The 26,220-nt window shown below is 44.1% G+C and overlaps 1 protein-coding gene across 2 annotated transcripts; it reads right to left on the reverse strand.

The window, feature by feature from the left end:
• Positions 1–8,148: 8,148 nt before the first annotated feature.
• Positions 8,149–12,974, reverse strand: LOC129039511 (uncharacterized). Of its 2 annotated transcripts, XR_010126509.1 has the most exons (3): positions 12,257–12,974; positions 10,739–11,516; positions 9,195–9,481 (listed from the first exon to the last, which is right to left on the reverse strand). XR_010126509.1 is itself a non-coding variant. In XM_054493321.2 (2 exons), exons 1-2 carry the CDS (start codon positions 12,308–12,310, stop codon positions 11,019–11,021), a joined length of 552 nt encoding a protein of 183 aa, XP_054349296.1. In that variant the 5' UTR covers positions 12,311–12,974; the 3' UTR covers positions 8,149–11,018. The 2 variants fall into 2 exon arrangements, 1 of the variants encoding a protein (XP_054349296.1); XM_054493321.2 differs by having other exon boundaries at positions 8,149–11,516.
• Positions 12,975–26,220: the final 13,246 nt, after the last annotated feature.

Below are 26,220 nucleotides of genomic sequence, written 5' to 3' on the forward strand. Positions count from 1 at the left end.
TAATCAGAGTACAGCAGATACTCAACAAGAGGAGAGGCCAGGTAACCAAATCTATGCACCTCCTAGAATATTTGGATCTGGCATTTACTGAGCAGGTTTAAGAGCCTAACTCCTTTCTGTTAGAATAATAGGATGTTTCAGAGTTAAAGTCACACCCTCTGGGGTAATCTTTGTCACGACGGTTGTTGAATAATAGACCAATTTTTCAAGTTATTCTATGCAACCTCAACCTTGAACTTAAAGGGAAGCTAGAGATTAAAACTCCTTTGCAAAGAGTATGACAATGAGAAAATCTAGTGTGGCCAACTCCATCTTGCTTCTAGCCTCACAGGCTATTGGTCTTCATTCGTTCATGGGTGTAGGCCAAGCTAAACATGAAAGGAATTTAGCTTATTGTTTATCTTTGAAGCAAGAATGATAATAGTCCTTCCCAAAAACTAACCTTCTCCTTGCTCAGGGACAAAACCACCTTTGAAAAACTAATAAAAGGCTAAAAGATTATGGTTATGGGAGGGGCCTGAACTCTGCTAAAACGTAGGTACAGTTAAACTATAACCAGCCATTGTTCCCTAGTTTGCTTTTCTATAATTCCTCACTGCTCAGGAATCATGTGGTCAGAGATTACAAGATTTGTGACTTCCCCAATTGCTCCTATAGATAACATCACTATTGTATAACCTAAGATTGGCCTTTGGAGATGGTTTTCAGACTTTTGCATTGTGGTGACTTACTTCACCTGGACCCATGACTCATGACTCAACCAGTCCTGTGGCCTCCACCAAGATGCTGACTCAGGACAGGAGGACCATTTTCCATACTCCTGTGAGTTCATCCCCAGCCAATTAACAGCACCCATTCCCTAGCCCCCTGCCTAACAATCTATAAAATCCATAGCCTCTGAGTTCTGAGGGAGGCTGATTTGAGTAGTAATATCTCCTGTCCTCCTGCTCGGCTAGCCCTGCAATTATTAACCCTTTCTCTACTGCAATACCACTGTCTCAGTGAATTGGTTTTATCAGTGCAGCAGGCAAAAAGAACACATCAGGTGATGTCACTAGAAACTGGCACTAAGCTGGATTTGGGTTCTTAAATTTTGTTTCCTGCTTAATAAGTTATAAAGATCATTACAAGTCATGGATAGACTCATCCAGGATGGGTGTATCAATGCCACTGTTAAGCCAGTGGGCAGCTCTGATAGAGGGAGCAGAATCTGTAGACCTGGAAGTTTGCCACTAATGAGGCTTGGCTGCTAGGAAGGTTGTAACGGCTCTGCACTTGAGCTTGCCTATCTCTAACATGGCAGTGACAAGGCTTCCTTCTCAGGGAGGTGACCTCAGGCCTAGCATGGCCCACTGGACCCTACCCTCCTTGAGAACAGAGGTCTCCCTTGTTCTTTGTTATATCCTTAATGCCGGGCATGATAAGGGCTTGATAAAAGTTTGTCCAATGGATCCTTCTGGGTTTGCCAGCCTTCCTTGTCTACACCACAGCCATGATCTCATATCTACAGGATCTGGATTGAGATTTGCGTTTGGATCATTCCAATCTATCCCACATCTCCACCTATTGTGGGGATAGCTCTATTTCCAAAGACCAATCTACTTTTCCATGAAGCCACACCCATGCAGTACATAAGTTGGAAGCAGAAATGAAAAGGGGAAGAAAGTTGAAATACTAAAAGTGGGAGGAGAGAGGGAGAGTGTGGGAGCAAGGCCAGGACCCACCCCAAAAGAGATTGGAATACATGTGCAGCTTTAGTTCATGGCCTGCCAAATACCTCGTGCTGCGCCTCTGAATGGAAAATGGGGTAGAACAATGAGCTGGAATTAAGATCGCCTTTGAAAAGCAACTGCTGACAGCAGGCGTTCTGCATATGCCAAGTATTGCCTTCAGACCAGAGAAGCCTTTTCTGGCCCACATGAGCCCCGTGACAGCCTGCAGAAGGCAACACACCCTAGATGGCTGTGACCTCCAGCCCTCTGTGCCCTGAGCATTTCTGTAGAAAATGTGTGTGTTTAAAAAGGCCATGTATGTTTCTAGAAGGAAGGTGAGAACAATATAGGTATTTGAGGAATTATATATCGATCGGGTACACATTTTGTGGCCTGGTTTAGCAAAGGTGTATCTACAGGTCTCAATCAAATTGCTCAGATAGAGGAATGAAAAATTTCTGATTTGATCTTATTTAGGAGTCAAGCCATGCCATTGCTGAGATTGTGGTACTTAAGGGAAAAGTGAACTTTTTCATATTCTTGACACGTTCTTGATTTTGGTTAATGGTATTATTCTCCAGTTTTGAGCTAGAAAAATCTGGAGCCACCCATAACTCCAGGCCGTCAGTCACTTGCCACTCTCATCCACTGGGTCCCCTAACCCTGTCTGCTTCCTTCCCAGTCACGTTACACCTCTGTGTCTTCATTGCTGCCTCACTGGTGTTGATGATTGAACTGACTGCTCCTGTCTTCTAGAATTTTCTTGGTTCAGTTTCTTAAGGATGGCAGAGCAGACTTTATTCAAGGGGAGCCATGGCGATAGGGTATGGGGACCACAGCAACGGGGTCTTGAGGTGGGGGAGAGAGATCGGACTCCACTTCAACTCTAGCGAGGACAAGTGGGGATTTATAACCAGGGAGCTGAGTGGGGTCGGGGGTGGAAAATGACTAAGAGGAAACATCAAGGATGAGGGGTTTCTGGCTAAACTGACTTGATCAGTTACTGCAAAAGGCAGGCCGGGGTGATAAGGCATTGAGGGTGGTCAGGCACCAAAGAGGTGATTTTTGCCAAACTGAGCAGAATTCTTGCTCAGACTGGATTCTACGAGGACAGAGAAGGAAGCCCAAGGTCAGGCGCCATCAAGCAAAGGACTCAGAGGAGCCTAAATAAAGGAAGAGGGTCTGTTAAGTTCAACCTCTGATTCCGCCAGATTTGGCTTTCTTTCAGAAAGTCCAATTAAACCACTTCCATTTCACAACCTCCATTGTATGCTACTTTACACAGGGAAAAACTGGGGAGTAACGTGTTTAACCAGCCAGACAAGGCAGAGTGCAGTGGCGGAGCCCACGCTGGGGTACGTGCCTCAGCAACTGGCCTGGGTACTGCTTTGAGCCTCAGTGATGAGTCACTTTATTCATTCATTTATATGGCAAATTTTATGAAGCGCCTGTGACATGCAGGCAGTGTTCTAGGCACTGGAGATGCGTCCTGGTCCTCCTGCAACTTATTTTGCTGTGGACCAGCCTCTATGAGAATCGGGCACATAGGCAGAGGTATCCAGGGTCAGGGGCCTTCTAGGAAAGGCTGATCACAGAACTAAGGCAGGAAGCTCGCTGAGGTCAGCCCATGTGGTGTCCAGAATGGAGGCAGAGAAAGACCCCAGCTGCAGAAACACAGGCACCTCCTTGCTTGTTGAAGTTTGTTTTAGGAGCTGTCAGGGAAGAAGGGAGAGAAATGGGGCACTAAAAATACCCACGGATGTTTCCAGAAACCTCTGATGTCTGGTCTCCCACTGTGGATAGCCTGCCAGATGGCTGTGTCTCCCTCAGAGCTGTGAAACCCACCAGTGTCAGGGTTGGATCAAAGGCACTTTACAGCAACCGGTCAAAGAATCAACTAGAACAGCTTGGCATGTAGGCAATCAGCCCAGGCCTGACCAGCCATGCCCCTCATGAAGAGGCCACATTGCCATTAGATATCCAAATTATAAGTGACTTCCAGATGCAACCCCAATGAGCATCCTCTTCCGACTGTCCTCTGTTGCCACCTTTGGGGCTCTGCTTCCAGCTCTTTCAGCTCTATGTGGAGATTGGCAGCCCCCAGTATGCTCTTGGGCCTGGAGAGACTCTACACAGCTCCACACTCGGGCTCCCTTGTTCATCCCAGCAGCGGTGAGCTTGGCAAAGCCAAGAAGTCTGGGATGAGGCCCAGGAGTGTCTCCCTCAGCCTGCGCGCAGCAGCTGATGGGAAACCACAGCTGCCAGGCAGCAGCGGCTGCAGAATGCTGTGAGGGGCACCCTGCTCATAGCCATGGCTCCTGGGAGAGGACGGAGCATGAGCCTCCAGCAGAGGTGGGTGGGGGTGAAGGCGAGGAGGCAATAACGCCTGCCCCTGATGCGCAGGGACGCAGGTGCCAGGCTGTGCTGGGGAGCTGTTCTAGAAGCCTAGCCTGGACTGGAAGGGCCCTGCCTGTGGGGGTCAGGGCAGGATCAGAGGAGCTGGGCAGGCAGAACTTTCTCCTGAGGAAGCACAAGTCAGAGGCGGTGGATGGGTGTCTTACATATGTCCTTCTGAATGTAGACACTGAGGCAAGACTTCAAGCACAAATCATTTATTTAGGAGGTTAGGCCAGGAAGCATGGATGGGGGAAGGGAGACAGATAAGGGAGGGAAGCAAGGGGGCTTATTAAGCCATTTGCCACAGTGGGCACCTGGAGCTTGATCCCACAGGGAGCTCCCGGAGACACTTTAGAACATGCCTTGGATTTAATCCATCTACGGGACGAGGAAGCTGGGCGTTATCCAACAGCTCCTTGCTCATGATTGCTTGAGGCGGGCTTTCTGGGCAGTGACCTGGCACTCTGGATTCCCTGCAGGTGGACCTAGAAGATTCCCCAAACCAGGCAAAAAACAGAATGCCAGGGTTGGCAGTGAGCAGCCTCAGACATCGAGGGAAGTGTGGAGGGGATATGGGCTGAATGCCAAGGCATCTTTATTAGGGAGTCTTGGCAAATAAGAGAACCTAAACATGGTGCTGCTGGGAGGTCAGGCCAGAGATGGAGCCCAAAGAAGGTGCGGTGGTGGTCAGAGCATGAAGGAATTCCTGGAATTGAGAGATGACAGTTACCTCCCTTTTTAATGGAGCACCTGAGCCTCTGCTGCCGAGGCAAGAAGATGCCACCTGCCAAGGTGATTTGCTGGTCACTCTGGTCTCAAGGGGAAGCAGGACTATTTTCAGGTGGGCCATGCCTTTCCTCCTACCCCTTCCTAAGCACTTTTAGGAATATCTAGAGTATGGAATAGGCCCTTTAACCCACAGAGCTGTGAATGACTTTTAATTAACAGGAAATGCTGTGGCACATAGCACATATAGCAGACATTGAGTCTGTCTCTAATTAGAGACATTTTGAGATTCTGAACAGCTCAAGTCTGCAATTCTCATTCTCCTTACATGCAACCACTGGTGATAGAGGGAAGGGCCAGCACTGCTCCTGAGTCCCGGGCTCCTGGCTAAGGGCCCTCCTCCTCTTCCTCCTCCTTCTCTTCCTCCTCTTACTCCTTCTCCTCCTCTTTCTCTTTTTCTTGCTCTTCCTCCTCCTTGTCCTCCTCCTCCTCTTTCTCCTCCTCTTCTTTTCCTTCTCCTCCTGCTCATCTTTTTTTCAAACTGGTTGCCACCTCTAAAATTATAATTTGCTAAACAACAAAAAAACCCTTAAATATAAAAAAATAAAGTGGTGGGAGGACGTGGTTTATTTTGGTCTGCCTTAGGTTCTGGGTGCATGAGCCAGTGCTTATTTTCAGATCTGTCTATTCCTCTTTCTGTGTCTTGTGATCTCACTTAACTCATCCTGCTGGAGTCAACAGATCTCTCCGTGCACAGGAAGCCAGACTATCAAGGCAGCAAAGAGTTTTAAGGCAGCTAAGTGAACAGTTTTGGGTTTTTAAGTGGAAAATTCTTTAAACATGATGCTACTTTTGATAGGTGACTGAAAACATCCAGGAGATGGGAAATTCCATACCTGGTATTTCCTGAGGCCTGCCTAGCAATGGCTCTGACCATTTCTTTCCACCTGTGTGCTGTCCTCCCGCTCTGAGCTGCCATCATCTCCATTGCTGTGATCACTGTCATAGCCTCCCTCCTCCACTTTGCCTCCCTGCAGTCTGCTCTCAACATAGCCGCCTGGGTGACCTGTGAGAACACGCAAGGCCAACTTTCTGCTCTGCTCAGAATTCCCCCATGGCTTCATGGATTGCAGAGGCTGCTCAGTGGGCTGTCCCACCCCATCTCTCTGGCCTCCCTCCTACTCTTCCCTGCTCTCACTCACTCACTCACTCACTCCCACCTCTCCTGCTGACCAGTCCCTTTGCTACATGCCTCAGGACCTTTGCACTTGCCGTCTGTCTCTCTCTCTCTCTAGAATGTTCTTCTCTTGTTCTCTAGGTGGCTTATTCCTTCAGGTTCTTGTTGACTTGCTGCCTTCTCACTGAAGTTTGCTCCAATTTTTCTATTCAAAAGTGGACACTAAACCACCTTTCCTATTGTCATCTTGCTTTGTTTTCCTCCATAGCCCTGTGTACTATCTAATATACTATACATTTTCTTCTTACTCGTTTTGTTTACTGTCTGTCTCTCAGTGAATGTGGCCTATTGAGAACAGACATTTTATGTGAGTTTTCACTGCCTCATGTCCAGCACAGGACAGTGCCTGGCACATAGTCAATGTCCAAAAATACTTGTTGAACGAATCCGTGGCAGGCTTCAGGGTGGTAGGACAGGAAAGAGAAACACCTGCTGGGCTTCCCTTAACCCAGAGGTTGCAGTTGGGAAGCCCCCAGAGACATTTTCTTTAGCTTACACAGTGTTTTTCAAAGACTCGAGTTAGTCATCAATGCTTAAGAATACGGTGACTACATCTCAAAAAAAATAATAATAATATGGTGACTTCAAACAACACCCAGATAACTGGCATAGCTTGAAAAATATAGAAAAATCAGAAGTGCCCCTTGCATATGGCAATACTGATCAGTGGCCACTCACCAAGCCACTTTGATGGGCACCCTCTCCTGTTTCACTCAGTACCCAGCCCCTGGTGGGCAGGTGAGTTCGAAGAGGGGGAGGAGGAGATGGAGGGAGAGGTAGGGGGCAAAAGACGGGGAGGAGGAGAGGGAGAGGAAGGTGGGGGCAGGAACCAGTGCAGCCCCCAGATGCTGCTTTGCCAGCGAGGGGAAAGTGCCCCTTGCATTTAGCTGCCCAGGTTCCCACTGGCAGCTGCTCACAGCATCCTGGTCCCTCTGATCTTTGAGCTGCAGAGCCCTTTGTCACATCCTGGCTCCCTAGCAACAGCGGCCATACAGGCATGTGGTCAAGAATGGATGGGCACAAATGCAGCTTAGGAGAGGAAAGAAAATGTATCTGTTGTTAAAGTGCATACAATTCTCTACACACATGTTAGAAGTTTCAAGCGGCTTTACAACATCAGTTTTGCTAAATCCAGCAATCCTATAGTGTCATTGGCTGAGTATTCCTGAGCACGTCTTACACATGCCAACCAGGGTGCTCACTGAACAGAACTAATTAAAGAAAAAGAAAAAAAGACAAGGAGACATATTTAAGCTTCAACTTCTGAGTTATTATAATTAACAAGCAGTAAGAAAAATGATATTAGTTGTTCCTCATCTTGTATTTGTTACATCCTTTTATTCTAGGCACCTTCCCTACCTCCTGCTTGGTTTTACCTTTGAAGGAGCTTGGGCAGAAGTACTGTCAACAGCCTCTGTTAGTAGATTTAGAAATAAGAAAAGAGGCCGGGTGCAGTAGCACATGCCTGTAATCAGCACTTTGGGAGGCCGAGACAGGTGGGTCACTTGAGGGCAGGAGTTTGAAACCAGCCTGGCCAAAATGGTGAAACCCTGTCTCTACTAAAAATACAAAACAAATTAGCCAGGCATGGTGGTGCACACCTGTAGTCCCAGCTACTCGGGAGGCTGAGGCACAAGAATTGCTTGAACCCGGGAGACAGAGGTTGCAGTGAACCAAGATCCCACCACTGCACTCCAGCCTGGGTGACAGAGTGAGACTCCATCTCAAAAAACAAAACAAAACAAAAAACCAAAAAAAACCCCAAAAAAACCCAAAAAACAAAGAAATAACAAAAGCCCTGTCAATTAGTTGAATTATTTATAAAATATTTCTTTTGCCTTATATGTCTGCAAAATTGAAAAGATACAGATGTAACCTATTAACAGATGCAGGTTGCTATAAAATTAAGTTACTTTAAAATTTAAAATGCACACCTCCCTCCCATGTCCCCATCTGTCACGATCAACAGTTCTGATTTAAAACCTACACTTTGAAATACGACTACTTCGAATTATGAGAACCATGAATTTAGGTAATTGATTTCTTCTCTCAGATTATTCAGTGTATACCCTGGAAATATGATTAATTAGGCTTGCCGGTATAAAAACACATACTGATTTGAGAAAAACTAATGCTGTGTTTAGTAACCTGGACCTTTAGTTTGGTTCTGCAAAGAAATTTCTTGACACAGCTTGGTGTATTATCTTTCCCTCAGTAGAAGCTGAAATTGCATTTGCTAACTAATTGTTGATTCACTGTTTAATGGCAGGGGAGAGACCTCAGCCGATCAGTAAGCAAGTTTGCTAAGCACCTATAATGTAACAATCACTGTTCCCTACTGTCTTAGTCTGTTTGTGCTGCTATAATGAATGACCACAACCTGGGTGGAGTAGACAACAGACATTTATTTCTCACAGTTCTGGAGGCTGAGAAGCTAGAGATCAGGGTGCCAGCACGGCTGGGTTCTGGGAAGCGATGGTTTCTCTTATGTCCTCACTTGGCCTTTCACTGGTGATTGCAGGCAGAGAGGGAGCAAGGGATCTAGTGTCTCATCCTCTTGATAAGCGCACTAATCTCATTATGAGGGCCCCACCCTCATGCCCTCATCTAACCCTAATCACCTTCCAAAGGCCTCACCTCCTAATACCAGCACAGCGGGGATTAGGGCTTCCACATATGGATTCTGGGGGCTACAAACATTCAGCCCCATGGCACAGGCCACAGAGAAGCAAGGATAATTGAGGACCACGAGGGCCTCTGGGACTCACGGTTCATAGAGAGACAGACAAAGAAGCAAGTACACTGTTTGGAAAACAAACAAAAACCTCCAAAGAGTTCTAGAGGATTGTAGAAGGAATGACCCTTTTCATAAGCAAAGATCAAGGGGCTGGAAGGATGTGTGACATTTAGGAAATGGTGCCCAGTCTGACTATAATGGTAGTGGCTCCTGCGCCTTCGGCCCCCTTTGCTTATGCCATTGCACAGTTGCTGCTCCGATTATGATTGTCATGCCTGGCTTCACTAACCAGTTGTCTTGGGACATGGTTCTGCCCGGCAAATGCAGCCTCTACAACCTGTGCTTTTTCCAAGGTCTTCTTGAGAAGCCAAAACAAGCTCCCCAGAGACAAGAAAAGAGCGTACACTGAGGACCGCCCGCTCCCTCCTGGCGACATATCAGACTGGTGTCTGAGAAGGGTGCTCTCTCCTGCCACCTGCAGGACACGGGGCCACCCTTGGGATGTGCCTGGTGCAGGAATGCTGGGGCGAAGGGGACTTCACTGGGCAGAGGGAGCCTTTGGGTATGGGAGGGTCTGGGATAGAGGTGGTGGACCCATCAGTCATCACAGACGCGCCCTGGGGATGCTGGCGCCACTCCAGTCGCGTGGTGGGCAGGCATCAGAGATCCATTCTAAAAAGATAAACAAGGCATGGATTTGGGAGTGTGGGAGGCAGGAAGGCTGCGTTCCAAGCCATCAAATGCAATGGCGCCTTGATGTGAAGTTGGGGAGACTGAAGGCAGAAGTGTCCCATCTGCCTTGCTGAAAACTGGAGCTGCTGGGTGAAGACAGGGTGATTACCCACATCTGACTTTCCTCTTTATATCTGGGGTGCCAGGGCCTAACGATCCCTCCCCCTACCCCCATTTCTCCAGGAAGCCTTGAAATCCTTTGCCAAGCAGGGCACCAGAGTTCCTGGGGCTCGCCTGCAAATTAGGTCCTCACCAGCACCCTCCCTTCATTGTGGGACCTTCTCATTTCTGCGGCATTTTCCATCACACCAAAAGCTAAGACTAAGTACCCTCACCATCCTAATGTACCTAATGATTGTCTACACCTCCTGAAGTTTCCTGTCACCTTCTCTTCAAGTAGCTTTGCCATTAACTGGGTCCCTTTAAGCAGGTTGCTGAATCCCAGTTTTCACCTCTATAGCAAAAAGGACTAGAATCAGATAATTTCTAAGATCCCTACCAGGTAAAGAGGAGAATACCAGCATCCACTCAGACTTTTCCTACACATATTGGCTCCTGTAGAAAGTAAATTGAAAGGAAATGGGAAGGAGAGACGGCACGTATTGAATTTCTCATTAGCCCCACTGCCTGGTTCTCATTAGTGAGCCTTCCGGGTTACAGGCACAAGGGCCAGGACTTATTTTCATGGCTGAATAGCACATGTGAAATGTAGGCGATTTCTAATCCATATTATATGAGCTCCACACTTTGCTATCTTATAAAGTAATGGGCAACGCTCAAGGAAAACCCCATCAGAATGACGGGCTAATCCTTCAGGGGGAAAATATTGCTGTTCTGCATAAGCTTTGGCTCTCTGCTTAATTAATCCCTAAAACTTTCAGGCCTTAATGAGAATAATTAGACTTGACAGTACTGAGCTTAATGCACAACTACAGACAACAAAAACCGTGTTCGGTTTATAAGCTTCCCAGAGCTTGCTGAAAGACAGGCTAATGTTATTTACAGCGGCCCCAGTGAGGGGCCGGACGAAGGTTCAGACTGGAAATGTGCTTGGCTCTCCCTGAGGACAATTTCTCTGAGGAACGGGGTACTATGGCCCCCTTTTGTGGCTTTCCCTCCATAACAAACCGTGGTCTAGACAGGACCTGGCTAGAAATTCCCTTATTACCACCCCGGCCAGACTCCATTTATCATCACCTTGAATGTAATGCTCGCGCAAAACCTCCAGGCCTTTCCCGTTCACATAACGAATCGAGGGAGGCAGAGCTCTTACGGTGCTCCAGCCAGTGTCTGCCCGCTTCTGGAAATACCTCATTTTCCAGAAAAGCATTCATTTGTCAACAGAGGGATAATGCTAAAACCTTAAAGACAAATCGGCCAGAAGGCAGGGATGAGAGAAGCAGGTGGGGTACAGCCTGGGAGGGACGGCAGCTTTGCCTCGGTGCAGTTTATTTGATTTGTTAGCCTTGTGCCAGCCTCAGTCTTCTCCAAGAAGAGGCTTAAATCTCTTCTTGAAACAGTTTGAGCGTACACTCCCCAGAGTCCAGAAGTATCCCTCTGGCGCTGCAGGGATGACCAAGTTAATTGTGTCTGTATCCGTGAGAGGCTTTTCAATGAGGGGCCAAACAACTGCACAGGTTCTGGGTGTTGGGTGAAGCCTGTCCCCAAACTTGGGTGAAGCTGTTGGAGCTGGGCGTGCAGACTTGAGCAGGAAAACCATCCCACCTGGTGAGATGACATTAAGAGTCCTTAGGAATAGGGATGGATTTCTGCACATTCCATTGGTGCTGATTATCACAGGAGATATGAAAGTGGTGATCAAAGCTACCTTAACCATCCTTGAGATTATAACAAAAGTGATAATATCCATATGGAGAGAGATTCTTCTCAGAAATGAGAAACTGCAGATAAGCACAATGACTGTCCAGTGCTTCTCAGTTTTGACATAATCTATGAGTTCAGAGTTCTTGCAGATCTAAGGAGATGAAAGGAAAAGGGTGCAACATTGGGATTCAAAAGCCAACATGTTACCTTTTTAAAAACAGAAATCAATACACACACATGCCTGTGTACACACACACACACACACACACAAAGCAATGTGAGGACAGGAACTTTGACCCTGGAAATGGCACCAGGCTAGAGAGCTTTGTTTTTAATTTTCAATCAAGGATCTAAAACAGACTTCAAAGGGCATTTAAGCTGACAGTTTTATTTGCTCCTTGAGGAAGAGGAAAGATGAATAAGCGTAAAGACAGATCATTCGCAAAATAATTGCAGCCCTGACATATCTAAATGAGTTTGTAAAAGAAAATACAGTGGCAATTGATCTTATTAATTAGAGATGTACCACGATGGTAATACCCACTTATCCACAGATTGCCTGCAGCTACAAAAATAAAATAAAATAAAATAAAATTAACCACTTTCTCCTGGAGAACACAATTTCTTTCCCTCCCTGCCATAGAAAGTCAGCTGGGAAAAAAAAATCCCTGGTGATCTCTTCTCTCCACAGTGGGTAACAGCCCTTAGAGGGCAGTGTGGATGGGTTTCCTTTCTGCCCATGGAGCTTTGGGTTTATACTGGATTGCACGATGCCTCACATGGTACGGTGGCTTGTCGCAATTGATTGAACATGTAATCTGACAAACAAACAAACAAAAATGGGCTACAAAAAAGAGAGAGCTGCTTTTTAAGCCTGTATGTGTCATTTACCTGTGACGAACAGCAGTAAGCGCCATGGCAGGCCCGATTGTCTCCATTGCTCATTCTGTCGTGGCTCTTTCCATTATCTTATTTCTGTGAACAACTGCTTAGCACTCAAACAGAATAGCCCAGCGATAAAACGCTGAGTGACGATTGGGTGGCAGCCACCTCTGAGTGCGGTCCAGCCCTGTGCCATTGGAGGCGAATCTTCAGGTTGCTGGATTTGAAACTTACATAAACACTCACTGTATTATTGCAGAAGAGAGAGAGAATGGGAGAGAGAAAGGAAGAGGAAGAGGACAAGAAGAGGAGAGAGAGGAGGAAGGGAAGAGGTGGGTAAATAATAAATTGTTTAGCACTGGAAGAATCATCTAGTGCTACTCCGGTAATTTCAAAGGTTGTGTGTGTGTTTGTATTTTGGGCACTTGTGGGCAGGGGGGATCAAAGTGAGAGTACAGGCACAACTTTTATAAGGCAAGTGGGAACTAAAACCCAGCCTTTGGTGTCTCACCAAGAGGGACACAGTGGCAGTGCCCTGTATCTGCCCCTCAAGGGGGAGGTTTTTACTAATTTGCACTAAGGCCTAGTGGGGCCAGAGGGTGAAGAGTGGTGTGATTTGAAAACAAAGCAGGGCAACAGGTTTGATATTAAAAATGACCCATGTCACCCTTGATCTTCCAACTTGTCTGGAATAGAAAAACTCATGGCCAGCAGACTCCAAGCACATATTGATATTACCCACACAAAGTTAAAAAAAAAAAAAAAAAAAAAAAAAAAAAAGACATGAAGTAGTGAGGTGTAGTGGTGGTGTGCAGCTGTAGTCCCAGCGACTCAGGTGGCTGAGGCAGGAGGATGGCAAGTTTGAGGCTACTGGGAGCTATGATCATCCCACCGTACTCCAAACTGGGCAGCAGAGCAAGATTCTGTCTCAAAAAATAAAAAAAGAAGGACATGATTCTTTCAAAAGCACAATACATTTTAATATCACTGTGACTGTGCCTTGACTTTCCTGGAGTAACAAGATTAAATTTATTATGAAATTTCAAATTAACTTTAAAGGAGGACTTGACAGCTTTTGCAGGTTGTAGGGACACCCAAGCCCATCTCACCTTTCTCTTACCTCCTGGAAGCAGCATCTTTGTTGAGGTGTGAAGAGCAAATATGGCTCATTGGTTCTTGGTGTCACCTGCTACAGGGACTCACCAGTTCTGACCTCCAAATTAGCCAGGGTGAACGCAGATGCAGGAGATGCTGTGTGAATGCTGGGGAAGGCCATGGAAAAACGCAGGCCTGAGTAGCCGACAGGCCCCAGTCAGGGAAAGAAAAAGAATGCTCCCAACAGATCAAAGCCCACAGTCTCTTAAAATGGAAATGAACATTTAAAAAAGGCCTTTCTCAAGGGAGAAATATGCAGTAAATCAGAGCCTTTGAAAGACAACTGGGGCCTGTGCCGGTTTTTGAATAACTCGTCGTTTAATAAATGTTCTATTTTTGACCCTTTAGGGAAATATACAACTCCATCTGAAACTTATGAGCCAAAATAATTTAACTTTTTTTCCATCTCATTTTTATAAGTTTTGTGATGGAGACAAATGATCTGGAAGCTTTCTTTTTAAGGTTTTATGATGAAGCGAGGTCATTTAACAAGAGAGAAATGGTTTCCTCTGCACACCAGCTCTGACTCGGTGAGTGTTTGTCTAGTTAGTCCCAGCATCCGAAGTCTCAGGATCCCCAAAGAGGAAGCTGTGCATGGAGTTTTGAGGAATTGTTCTTGGTTTTCTTTGTAAGGGCTTCATGAAAAGCATGTAAACATGCTACACTCGTTGTAGATCATCTCTTCTAACGTGTGTGTGTGTGTGCATGTACATAGAACATTTGAAACTGTACATCGGTGACTGTGCCTTGACTATATGAAACTATATGTCATGCATCCTCTGTACTGGTGAAAAGGAAGTACTTAATATATGTTGGAATTAAGTTGTTGGAGGTTTTCCACATCTTTTCTAATCCCTGGGATCCTAGGCACACAGTTTGTCCACAATATATTCTCATTGTCTTGTTGCGCTGTTTTATAGGATCTTACCTATCTTCAACTGCCTTTGGACTGACACATACTGGACCTGAGAGATCAGCTTCCTGTCCACCAGAGCCTTGAATTGTTAAAAAAGTTACAGGCTCATTTTACCTCTGATGAGTGGGTGCCACAAAATCTCGGGAGCAGATGTCCCTCATTTACTCACATTGCTCCGTCCCATCCCTTTCTGCTGGGTCCTGAGAGCAGCCTTCTCCCTGGCACCCAGCTGGGATTCCCACTAACCCAACTCAGGTTCAAGGGCTGAGGGAATTCAGGATCTGAGGGATGTCGAAAAGACCACATGGAGTTCGGTTTTGCATGTTTTCTTTGAGTGCCAGCCAGCAAAGACCGTGGCCTCACATAATTTTTCTGCTGGGTGTGGAATAGTGCCATAGAAAGATGATTCATGAGAAGAAATTGTCAAGTTTCTGCCTGAAACTGAATGGAAAAAACTTGGTTGAAAAAAATCCCAGACATGCACACAGAAGATACACAGGACCAAATTTATATCTTTAGCTTTGGGAATCTACATTCATTATTTCTCTCACTTGACTTGAAAATGGGTAAAAATCTGGCCACAGTGCTCTTGTTGGGTTATAAATAAGATTTTTGTTTTTATGTTAGTGTCTGGCCCATAATAGTCGCTAATATTTACTTTGTGTTGCTCAGTTTATAAGGTGTTTTTTTCCTGTGTATTTAAATTGCATATTAGACGTGAATATAGGTATTTTTCTTTTACAATAAGAAAACTAAATCTTTGTGAGAACCACATGGATAATACCAATATAAGTAACTTAATCCAAGCCCTCTGCATTCTTGCAACCTTTGTTTTAGCCACAAGGTGATTCTATTTGGTGGTTGCATTCCAACGGCAATTCTCTGACACCAACTGGGTGTCCTACAATTCAATTCAATACATTTTGACACTAACTACCCCTATTTAACATCAGAACCCCCAAGGTAAAGGGCAAGGTCCCTAATAATACTGCCCTTACTCACATACCAGCTACAAACAGGGTCCCCAGGCTACCCTCACTTCAGTCTGACTTGGCAACAAATTTGGGGGTTCCCACAACTCCCTCTGGCTCAAGAATTCAATAGAATGGCTTATGAAACTCAAGTAAGTACTATACTTACTGTTACCATTTTATTATAAAGGATACAGATGAATAGCAAGAGAAAGAGATACATAGGGCAAGGCCTTGGGGGTAGAGGTGGGGTGCAGAGCTTCCATGGACTCCTTATGGAATCCAGGTATGTTGCCTTCCCAGCACATGGATGTATTCATAACCCAGGAACTTCTCGGAGCCTCCCTGTTTCAGCGTTTTATTAAGGTTTCATTATGTAGACATGATTTATTTAAATACTGGTCTTGGTGACTGAACCCAACCTCTAGTCCTTCTACCTTCCCCAGAAGTTCAGAGTGGGGCTGAAATTCTAACTCTTTAATCGTGTGGTTGGTTTATCTGGGGACCAGCTCCCATCCTAAAACTATCTAGGAGCCCTGTAATAAGTTACTTTATTAGCATAAACTCACGTATGGTAGAAAGAGGCTTGTTATGAATAACAAGACAGTTCTATCATTCAGCAAAGTCCAAGGGTTATTGAAGCTGTGTGCCAGGAACTGGGGATAATGACCAGTTATTTTCTGTATAATGTCTGTAGTAGGCATTCCAACTAGGGCCAAAAACACCACTTTCCCTTTTTGTAGGTGCAAGCTGTCCCCCACCTCAAGAGGTGGGTTTATTTTTCCCTCCCTTGAATATGACTTGCTTTGACTAACAAAAGTGACATTCTCAAACTTCTGAGCCCAAGCCTTTCAAGAACTGGCAGCTTCTAATTTTTCTCTCTTGGAATGCTCCCTTTTGGGAGTCAGCTGTCATGCTTTTAGGAAATTCAGGTTAGATGTTTGGAAGATGAGGAACTGTACTGAGAGAGAGCCTGAGGGATGAAAGACCATCTTGGAAGTTCCACTCTCTGCCAAGCTCCCAGCTGAATGCAGCCAGATCAGTGATGTGAACTATACCATATGGAGTAGAAGACCATCCTAGCTGACCTAAGTCAACTTGCAGCATTGTGATATGCCATAAATTACAGTTTTAAGCCATTAAGTTTAGGCTGGTTTGTTGCACAGCAGCAGATAACTGAAACATGGACCTATTAAGATCCTTCTGAAAATTTAGTATTTTGGCAACAAAATCTCACAAAATATCCTTCCCAGACGCACCTCAGTTATATAGGATTCTATTATATGCAGAAGAATGTAAAAGTGAGGCTGAACATAAAAAAGTTTAGAGCAACATATCCTGTATTAAAAAATTACAATATCGGATCTGATTAATTTTGATTGTGTTTTCTGCAGTGTTTCTTTCACCTGTCTTCCTGTCACTCCTTTCCAGGTACTTTTCTGTGTCCTTCTGATTCACTCACTTGGTGAGCCTAGTACAATAACTAACTATAAATTCATGAAACTCCTTCCTAAACATTTATACAAGGACTTACTTTTCCAACTAGGTTTTGTTTCTCATTAGAGGCACCATTTTCATTACCTACATTTTTTTGGAACTCTGTACCCAAAGACCCAACAATGCAGTGCTATTTACAGAAAAAGGAAACTTACATTCTTGTAACAAGTTCAAAAAGAAAGAACCCGGTTGGCAGGGTGGATCTACTTCACACAGTCATCCAGGGACCCAGGTTTCTTGTATTATCAGCATAATAATCAGAGTAGCTGCCATCTGCTAGGTCAATGCTGGGTTCCTATGGTTCCTGGGAGATGGAAACATTCATGGAGAGCTCATGTGCAATATTTTGTACCAAGGTCTGGAAATGACCCATAGCACTTCTATTTTCTGTTAAGAATCTAGTCACGTGGCCACACCTGGTAATCACCAGCTGGGCAGCCATGTGCCCAGATGCCATTTTACTATTATAGAAGCCACATACTTAGCTTCCACATAATACAAAAGAAGAAAGAATAAGTTTTGGTAAATAATTAGAAATATGTGTCACAGACCATACACACCATGGAATACTACACAGCCATAAAAAAGGATGAGCTCATGTCCTTTGCAGGGACATGGATGAAGCTGGAAACCATCATTCTCAGCAAACTATCACAAGGACAGAAAACCAAACACTGCATGTTCTTACTCATAGGTGGGAATTGAACAATGAGAATACATGGACATAGGGCGGGGAAGATCACACCCCAGGGCCTGTCATGGGGTGGGGGTCAGGGGGAGGGATAGCATTAGGAGAAACACCTAATGTAAATGACCAGTTAATGGGTGCAGCAAACCAACATGGCACATGTATACCTATGTAACAAACCTGCACATTGTGCACATGTACCCTAGAACTTAAAGTATAATACCAAAAAAAATGCCACAGACATGTCGCAGTTTTTGAAAGCAATTTTTTAAAAAATAGAAACTGGCATTCAAAAATTTGAACAATGGCAGCGGGATCATTGTAATAATTGCTTTGGCTAACAAGAGTAATACTTTAAAGTAGTAACAAAGCTAATCCTTTAAAGGGACGAATCTTTTGTTTTATGCATGTATAAAGTCTGAGATGTTTGTTTCAACAGTTCATTAAAGTATTTTTAGTCGTAGCTAATATTTTACCCCTTTGTGACTTCTATCTTCTTCTAGGAGCCAAGCCTAAGAAGGCATCAACTCAACAGCTTCAGGTCCCAAGGAGATGTGGTATAATTGGCACACAGCAGTTCACATTCTGCCTGCTAGCTACTTCAAAACACTCCTCAAATAAGTATGCAGAGCCATTTCCTCCTATTTTTGACTTCTCACAGCCCTATTTCACCCTTGTATTTTCACCAGTGTTAACTTGTGAGGAAAAACTAGCACCTCATCTTCTTATTTTGTGTGGCTTACAAATTGCCACATATTAAATGGACATATTTGATTTAGTAGCATACATTTAAATGTTTAAAATATGAGGAGTGTTCAGGGAATGCCATTTCACTTAGCAGTCAGTGCTAACATCATTTTTTGAAATGCTCCCCATTTCTACGATGTAGCCAAAGCTTTATTTATCATCAGATTTGCATTTTGTGATGTATTCTTGAGCCAGCCAAACTCATCTAAAAGCAAGCTCATTTAATGCAAAGTAGATTTAAATGTGACTGCTTTAAAATGGACCACCCTGTTTAAATGATCCTCCGGATGTAATTAGAAAAAACTCGAGTTCCTAGGATAGGAAAAAAAAGGGTGAACTAAATGATTTCTGTCTCCCTGGGTAATTTTTGACCACGCACCAATAAAACTGCTGATCATGAAATGATTTATTTTTAATGTAACTTTCCCACAAACGGTTTAACAGGAGGTGGTTTAGAAATGGTTCACCACATTTGAGCAGACGTCGAAAGTGTGTAACAAACCATGATGTTTACAGCCTTCAGCGTCCCAGCCTCTTCAGACAAGAGAGAAAGAGAGGGACAAAAAGAGAAAACAGAAAGAAAGACGAAAAGAAACAAAAAAACAGTAGAGTTGTGAGACAGTCTATACTCCAATTTTGACTTATATTCAGAAGCATCTTGTTATCTCATGGGGGAACTCAGGCTCTGTTATCCTAACTCAATTTCCATACCAGTAGTAGTGAGTGATGGTAATGTTATTTAGGAGCTATTCACATAAAAGCTTACCATCCAAAGAGGATCTGGTAGTATTAGCATGCTTGTCAAATCTCCCATCCTCTACACAATGAAGAACCTCGAAACAGAGCTGCCTCTTCCCAAGCCCTGATGAGGCCACGCTTGGTGCCAGCCATTAAAAATAAAAGCCCGTTAAACTTTCAGGACATGCTTGCACATTTTTGGGCACCGCCGAGTTTTCAAGATTTGAGCCAGTTCAGTGATAGTATCAGCAGACCAGCATCTCCTAGGCAATGAAAGTAGTTACCATGGAAACCCCAGAGCTGCACCCATCAACAGCTTTACAATTTTGACAGTTCAGAAAGTGACTATTTAGGAATTTCAATTAGAGCAGAAACATACACATTTAGATGAACAAAATGCTTAAAAAGTCTATAGGAAATGATTTAGATATATATAAATATATATTTTAAATCAGAAGGCAGACTCCTAAATATATTCTGCGTGTAGAAGTGAATTTCAGGAATAATGTAAAAAGCACTTGGTAACGAAAAAAGATGTTAAAGTTCTCTTATCCCTTTTCCTTCCTTGGAAAGGAAATAGGCACCAAGAATAAATAAGTTGTGAAAAATGATCAGCGGATTTTTTTAACAGGGTAATCACAATATGCCATGCTTGTTAAGTCAGAACTTGTGCATATTATTAAGAAATATTTTAGAATTTTATATTTGCCAATTCCTCATATTTGAACAGTTCTGGCAGGGTAGTCTTTCTTACAACTCTGCTGTAAGAGCTATAACTTTTTTTTCCTTTTTATAATAAAGGAAATTGAGGTTCCTGAGGATGGATGGGCTCCACACAGTGGATTCCAAGTCAGGACAAGACTCCAATCACTTTGAGCCCTGGTTACTCTTTAATTCATTGGCAACAACAGCTGCTCAAATGAAAAGAGCCACATCAACAAATCCTTCAAACAGAAAGTCAGGCCCCGTTAAATAAAATATACACAAAGCCGAAAACTCAGATCTATAATAAAAAAAACAGGTCCTGTTACTAGAGATACACAGTGGTAACAGCAATAATATTAATTTGCAATGGTTAATACTAATATTAATACTAATGCCAACTTCACTCCTAAGAATAGCTGTGCTAGTAATCTTGGTTTTTCTCCTCCGTCAGATCCAAGCTCTATGCCCCCCAAAAGTGAACCCATGGACTGCTTCATGTGGGCTCACTTGCCCTCTGCTTTTGGCTGGTTTGGCAATGGAGACATACAGAGGAGATCAGAAGGTGGGAGGAGAGAAAGGTTGATGTGTTCATTCCTCCAATCCCCACCTTGCCTCTTGCACAGCTCCAGCCTCAGGCTAGTTCTTGGTCCTTTCACCATGCTTCATTGATTCCTGAAACCTGCTACCACCGGTGTAAATAGTATCAACATTAAATAACTCTTCAGTTAAACTCTTATCTGCACTATGTATGCCCTGCCCAGACCCGATTGTTACAATAGTGAATGCTTATACAAATCTTATATAAATGCTTACTCTTTTTTTTTTTTTTTTTTTTTTTTTTTTTGAGATGGAGTCTCTCTCTGTCGTCCAGGCTAGAGTGCAATGGCCTGATCTTGGCTCATTGCAACCTCCACCTCCCGGGTTCAAGCGATTCTCCTGCCTCAGCCTCCTGAGTAGCTGGAATTACTGGCACCCGCCACCATGCCAGGCTAACTTCTTTGTATCTTTTGTAGAGATGGGGTTTCACCATGTTGGCCAGGGTGGTCTCGAACTCCTGACCTCGTGATCCACCCACCTTGGCCTCCCAAAGTGTTGGGATTACAGGCATGAGCAACCGCATCCGGCCATAAATGCTTACTCTTAACTCTGCCCCTATTCTAAATGCTTTATGTATATTTAACCCTTGCAATAACCCTATGAGGTAGATGCTGTTGCTCTACCCATTTTATAGTTTAAAAAATTAAGGCAGGAACTTTGGAAATGCTTTTTGCATGGATTATTTCTTTGATCCTCATGACTCCTCTATGGGTTGAGGGTAGGGAACTGTGATACAAGACAGAAAAGTTAGGAGACAACTCAAGGGTGCTCAGCTACGAAGCCAACCTCTGTGCCTCCTTGCTCTGTGGATGTCCTCTTGCCCCTTTCTGATACTCTTCTCTGGTTTTGTCCAATTAGAGGTGTAGGATTCCATGCCATTGTTTTAATCTTCGGCTCTGGCTTTCTGTCAGGAGCCCTCACTAGGGGAACAGGAAGAAAAGGATTTGCCTAGGTAGCAGTGCTGCTGCCGATGGCAGAGAGAGGAGATGGGGCTTCCTGGCTTCTTTTGGCTCCTGGGTCCTTTCTTGTGGCTGAGTAAAAGGAATGCTCAATCCTGGTCTTGGGGTTTTCTGGTGCCTTGTGATGTTCTAAAACAAGGCAGTTAGAACCACTTTGGGGCGAGGGGATTGCGGAAAGGGAAGTGGGAAGTACTAATTAAAACCTGTGGAAAGGGTTTTAAAGTTCCCATACCAAGAAAAGTTAACATACCAAGAATATCGTTACTGCTGGTCTACAGCAACCTCTTCTCCTTGCTTGTCCCCACACCCCATGCTGCCTCACCTGCACTTCAGGTGCAAGCTGCCCCTTTGGATAATTTCCTTCTGTTTATTTCCTAAGGTTTTCTTGTTGTTCGTTTTGGTTAGATGTTACCTTCTAGGGAAAGTGAAGGGGGTAGAGAATGAGTCTCGTAAGGCATGAAGTGTCCTGGGCCCAGCGCTCCACGTGGGTGGGCCTGGCTATTTTCATTAGTAATAACAGACGTGCTGTACAACCATTCGGGATCAGCTACCATCCTGGGCACTGCAACAAAGAACTGAAACAAACAAAGAAACAAACCAACCCACAGACAAAATTCCTGACCTGGAAGGACCATGAAGGCAAAGAGGCATCTATCTCACTGGGCACTGAGACAAAGAATTGAAATCAAACCAAACCAAACCAGACTAAACCAAACAAAAACCAATACACACACACACACACACACACACACACACACATACACACACACACACACACACACACACACCCTGGCCTGGAAAGATTCTAAAGGTAAAGAGATATCTCAGTCACTATTCTTCCCCCAGAGCCTGGCCTGACACTTGTAACACAGAAAGAGTTTAATAGATAGTTGATAAATCAGTGGGTAAATAAATGATTGAATATTCTATTCACACTGTAGACAAACATGATGAGTGATAAAGCATCAAAGAGGAAGAACTTGAGACAGGGTTCTACTGCTCACTCCAGGGAGTCTCTGACTACCTAGGAATGACGGATACTAGTCTAGGACTTCCTTCTGTGTCTGCAGGACTTCCTGGAGCCTGGAAGTGGGGCTTAGCTGGGAGGCTGAAAAGGTGGGAAAAGCTCATTCATAACCCTGTGTGCCTTTCTCCAAATACCATAGAGCTGCCAACCTGAGTCATAATTCATCTGCTCTCCTCCAGGATCTACAGTATGAGGCTAAAAAAGGGAGATCCCACCCCTAAAGCAAAGGGGTACAGCCTGGTACATGCAGCAGCTTTGGGCTCCAGTCATCAAGCTGTGTCCAAGGTCGATCCACATGTTATAGCTATGAGGAGAGCCCTCCACTTCTCTTAATATTTGTTCAATGAAGAGGTCACATTTAGCAGCCTTGTGTATGGCTGACATGGCCCTAGATATCTCTCCTTCTTTTCAATGATGGCAACAGAAAGCAAGAGGCTCATTGTCTCTAGGGCCCACTCTTCCTACTCTTCCCTCTACTTCCTACAGGCACAGGAGCCTCACCCTATGGCCACCACCACAGGCCCACAGGGAGTACTGCCAGGCTTCCACTGATGTTTGCTTAAGGCCCAAGGGCTCTTCAGTCAGATTGCAGTGGATGTTGCCAAACCTGGGACTCACCACTTCGAGCAGTGGGCTCCCCTCTGGCCCAGGCCAGGTCCGGAAATGCCATCCAAGAGCCAAGGCCTGGAGTCGGGGCCCCAAGAGCCCACTTGATGCTCTTCCCACCTGTGGCTGAGCTGGTACCTAAAATGCAAGTCAGATACACTGATGACTAGTAGAACACAATATGCCAGCCTTGGTCTTGGCCATGGCTGGTTGATGCATGGGAGGTCTTGGAGCCTCCAGGTGGGCACAGGATTTGAAAGCTTAGGCTGATCTGAAGGGCTGGAATACCATTTCCTGCCCTGGGGAGAGATTATGTTGACCCCCAAAATCCTGGCAAGGGGCTGGGATAGGAGCTCAGATGTGCTTTATTTTTATCTCTTAAGAAAAATAGAATGACATTTAGAGCTTTCCTATGGTATTAGAGAGATAGTTGAAAAAATACGTATTTAGCCAGAAAAAAAGAGTGAGAAATACAGCACTACTTTTGCAACTGATGCTGGCCACAGACCTCAAAGCTGTTCAGCTCCTGTTATCAGACTCTCCTGTGCAGTCCTCATGCCTGTTCACCAGTGTGTTTTCCAGTGTAGATTTTAACCTTTCTATTTTCAATTGAGAAGGGAAGAAATGATTAATCATTACTTTTAAGCAATTGTGAGGCTTTTGGACTTAAACAGCTATGACTTTTGGTTAAAAATTATGTTAGGACATTTATTATTTTGGAACAAATTGCTTCCATTATTTAAAAACTGCACATAATTCTTACACTATCTCTAAAATGTTTACAATTATATAATGCATTTAAATGTAACTTTATTCCCAAAGCACATTTATATTCTGGTTCATGGTCACACCACAATACTGTGATGCATCTCAGCAGAGGTACCCACCCTATCACTGAGACACAGAGACAATCACAGACCTAGCGCCACCTGGTTTCCTTGTATGAAGCAGGATTTGAACCTGAGTGTGTCTGGATCTAAAATGTGTGCTCTTGTCAACATGGTTGCATCAAGGGTTTGGTTTCCTCTAGGCACATCTTATAAACCCCATTCTTTAGTATCATTCTAACCCCATTCAAACCAGCATTCCCTCTGCTCTTAGTAGAGAGCAGGCTCTGTGCTAGCTAGGTCAGGGAATGTAGAAATGAGTAGGTCACATTCTACTCAAGGAAACAGGCACATAAAGAAATATTTACCAATGAGTCTTCATTCTTCACCCAATTTAGCTTTGCAGCAAACCTCCAGAGCCCATATTAAAAACATCCATGGAAAAGCCTACAACACACACACATGCACAAATACACACACACACACACACACACACACACATGCACAGGCACATACACCAACTATTGCCCATTGGGGGAAGATGAAGTCAGGTAAACTTATATGAAGCAAAAGAAAATAATTTCCTGGACCTTGTCTAATTGATTTCAAGGTTTGTGGTCCACCTTTAGATATGATGTGCAATAATTCCATCTCTCCAAGGAGGAACTCTGACGTTAGTAAAATCATTATGGGGCTCTTCTGGTATTCCCAAAGCAGTTAATGGAAGAAGGATGGACACCCAGCCTCCTCTCTCATTAGTGCCTTCAGGGACTTCAGCCAGATCAATTCCGCAGCCTTCCACCCTTTCTTCTGCAGCCTATTACTTAGTCCTTGAATGGGACCTGCTACAGGGCTGAATCTTTTAACTTTTTTTTAAAAAGACTTCATTTTTTTCTTTCCTGAGATGGAGTCTCGCTCCGTCATCCAGGCTATAGTGCAGTGGCGTGATCTTAGCTCACTACAACCTCTGCCTCCCGGGTTGAAGCAATTCTCCTGTCTCAGTCTCCTGAGTAGCTAGGATTACAGGCATGTGCCACCATGCTTGGCTACTTTTTGTGTTTTTAGTAGAGACGGGGTTTCACCATGTTGGCCAGGCTGGTCTTGAACTCCTGACCTCATAATCCGCCCTCCTTGGCCTCCCGAAATGCTGGGATTACAGGAGTGAGCCACTGCCCCCAGCTCAGACTTCATCTTTTAGAGCAGTTTGAGGTTCACAGCAAAATTGAGCAGAAGGTACACAGATTTTCCATGTGTCTCCTGCCCCTACAGGTGCACAGCCTCCTCCGTTATCAACTCAGCCCCAACTAGAGAAGTACACTTGTCACCACTAATAAATCTACATTGACATATCATTATCATTCAGAGTCCACAGTTTATATTAGGATTCGCTCTTGGTGTTGGATGTCCTATGGGTTTGGACAAATGTATGATGGTGTATATCTACCATTATAGTATCCTACAGAGTAGTTTTACTGCCTGAAAATCCTCTGTACTCTGCCTGTTCATCCTTCCCTCCCCTCTAACCTCTGGCAATCATTGATCTTTTTCCTGTTTCCATAATTTTGCTTTTCGAGGATGTCACACAGTCATAAAGTATGTAACCTTTTCAGATTGGCTTGTTTCACTTAGTAATATGCATTTAAACTTCCTCCATGTCTTTTCATGGCTTGATAGCCCATTTTGTTTTAGTGCTGGATGATATTCCTTTGTCTGAATGTGTCACAGTTTGTTTGTCCATTCACCTAATGAAGGACATCTTGGTTGTCTCCATGTTTTGACAACTATAGACAAGCCATTATAAACATCCTGTGTAGGTTTTTGTGTGGACATACATTTCCAACTCATTTGGGTACATACCAAGGAGCGTGATTGCTGGATCATATGGTAAGAGCATGTTTAGTTTTGTAAGAAACTATCAAATGGTCCTCTAAAGTGGCTGTACACTTTTGCATTTCCACCAGTGATAAATGAGAGTTCCTGTTGCTCCGCATCCTCACTAGCATTTGGCGTTGTCAGTGTTTTTTGACTATTTGAATAGGTGTGTAGTGGTATCTCATTATTGTTTTAATTTGCATTTCCTTGATCACATATGATATGGAGCATCTTTTCATATGCTTATTTACCATCTCTATATCTTCTTTGGATAGGTGCCTGTTAAGGACTTTGGTCCGTTTAAAAAATTTGATTGTGTTCTTACTGTTGAGTTCAAAGCATTCTTATGTATATTTTGGATAACAGTCCTTTATCAGATATGTCTTTTGCAAATATTTGCCCCCAGTCTGTAGCTTGTCTTTTCATTCTCTTGACAATATCTTTTGCAGAGCAGAAATTTTTAATTCGAATAATGTTAAGTTTATTATTTCTTTCCTTGTGCCTTTGGTGTCATTACATAAAAAGTCATGGCTAAGCCCAAGGTCATCTAGATTTTCTCCTATACTGTCTCCTAAAAGTTTTATACGTTTTACATTTAAATCTGTGATCCCTTTTTAATGTTCTATATTGAAAAATTTTAAATATGCACATAAGTAAAGGGAAGAGAA

This window comes from Pongo pygmaeus, chromosome 5, assembly GCF_028885625.2.
Source record: "Pongo pygmaeus isolate AG05252 chromosome 5, NHGRI_mPonPyg2-v2.0_pri, whole genome shotgun sequence".
Taxonomy (NCBI): domain Eukaryota; kingdom Metazoa; phylum Chordata; class Mammalia; order Primates; family Hominidae; genus Pongo; species Pongo pygmaeus.

What these genes read in the sequence shown, in the direction of transcription:
- LOC129039511 (XM_054493321.2), bottom strand. Translation starts at nt 12,310, where the DNA reads ATGAGCAATGGAGACAATCGGGCCTGCCATGGCGCTTACTGCTGTTCG. An exon ending in CTTACTGCTGTTCGTCACAG is followed by an intron (nt 11,517 to 12,256) that starts GTAAATGACACA and finishes TCATCTCCTTAG; the next exon opens with ATCTGCAAGAACTCTGAACT.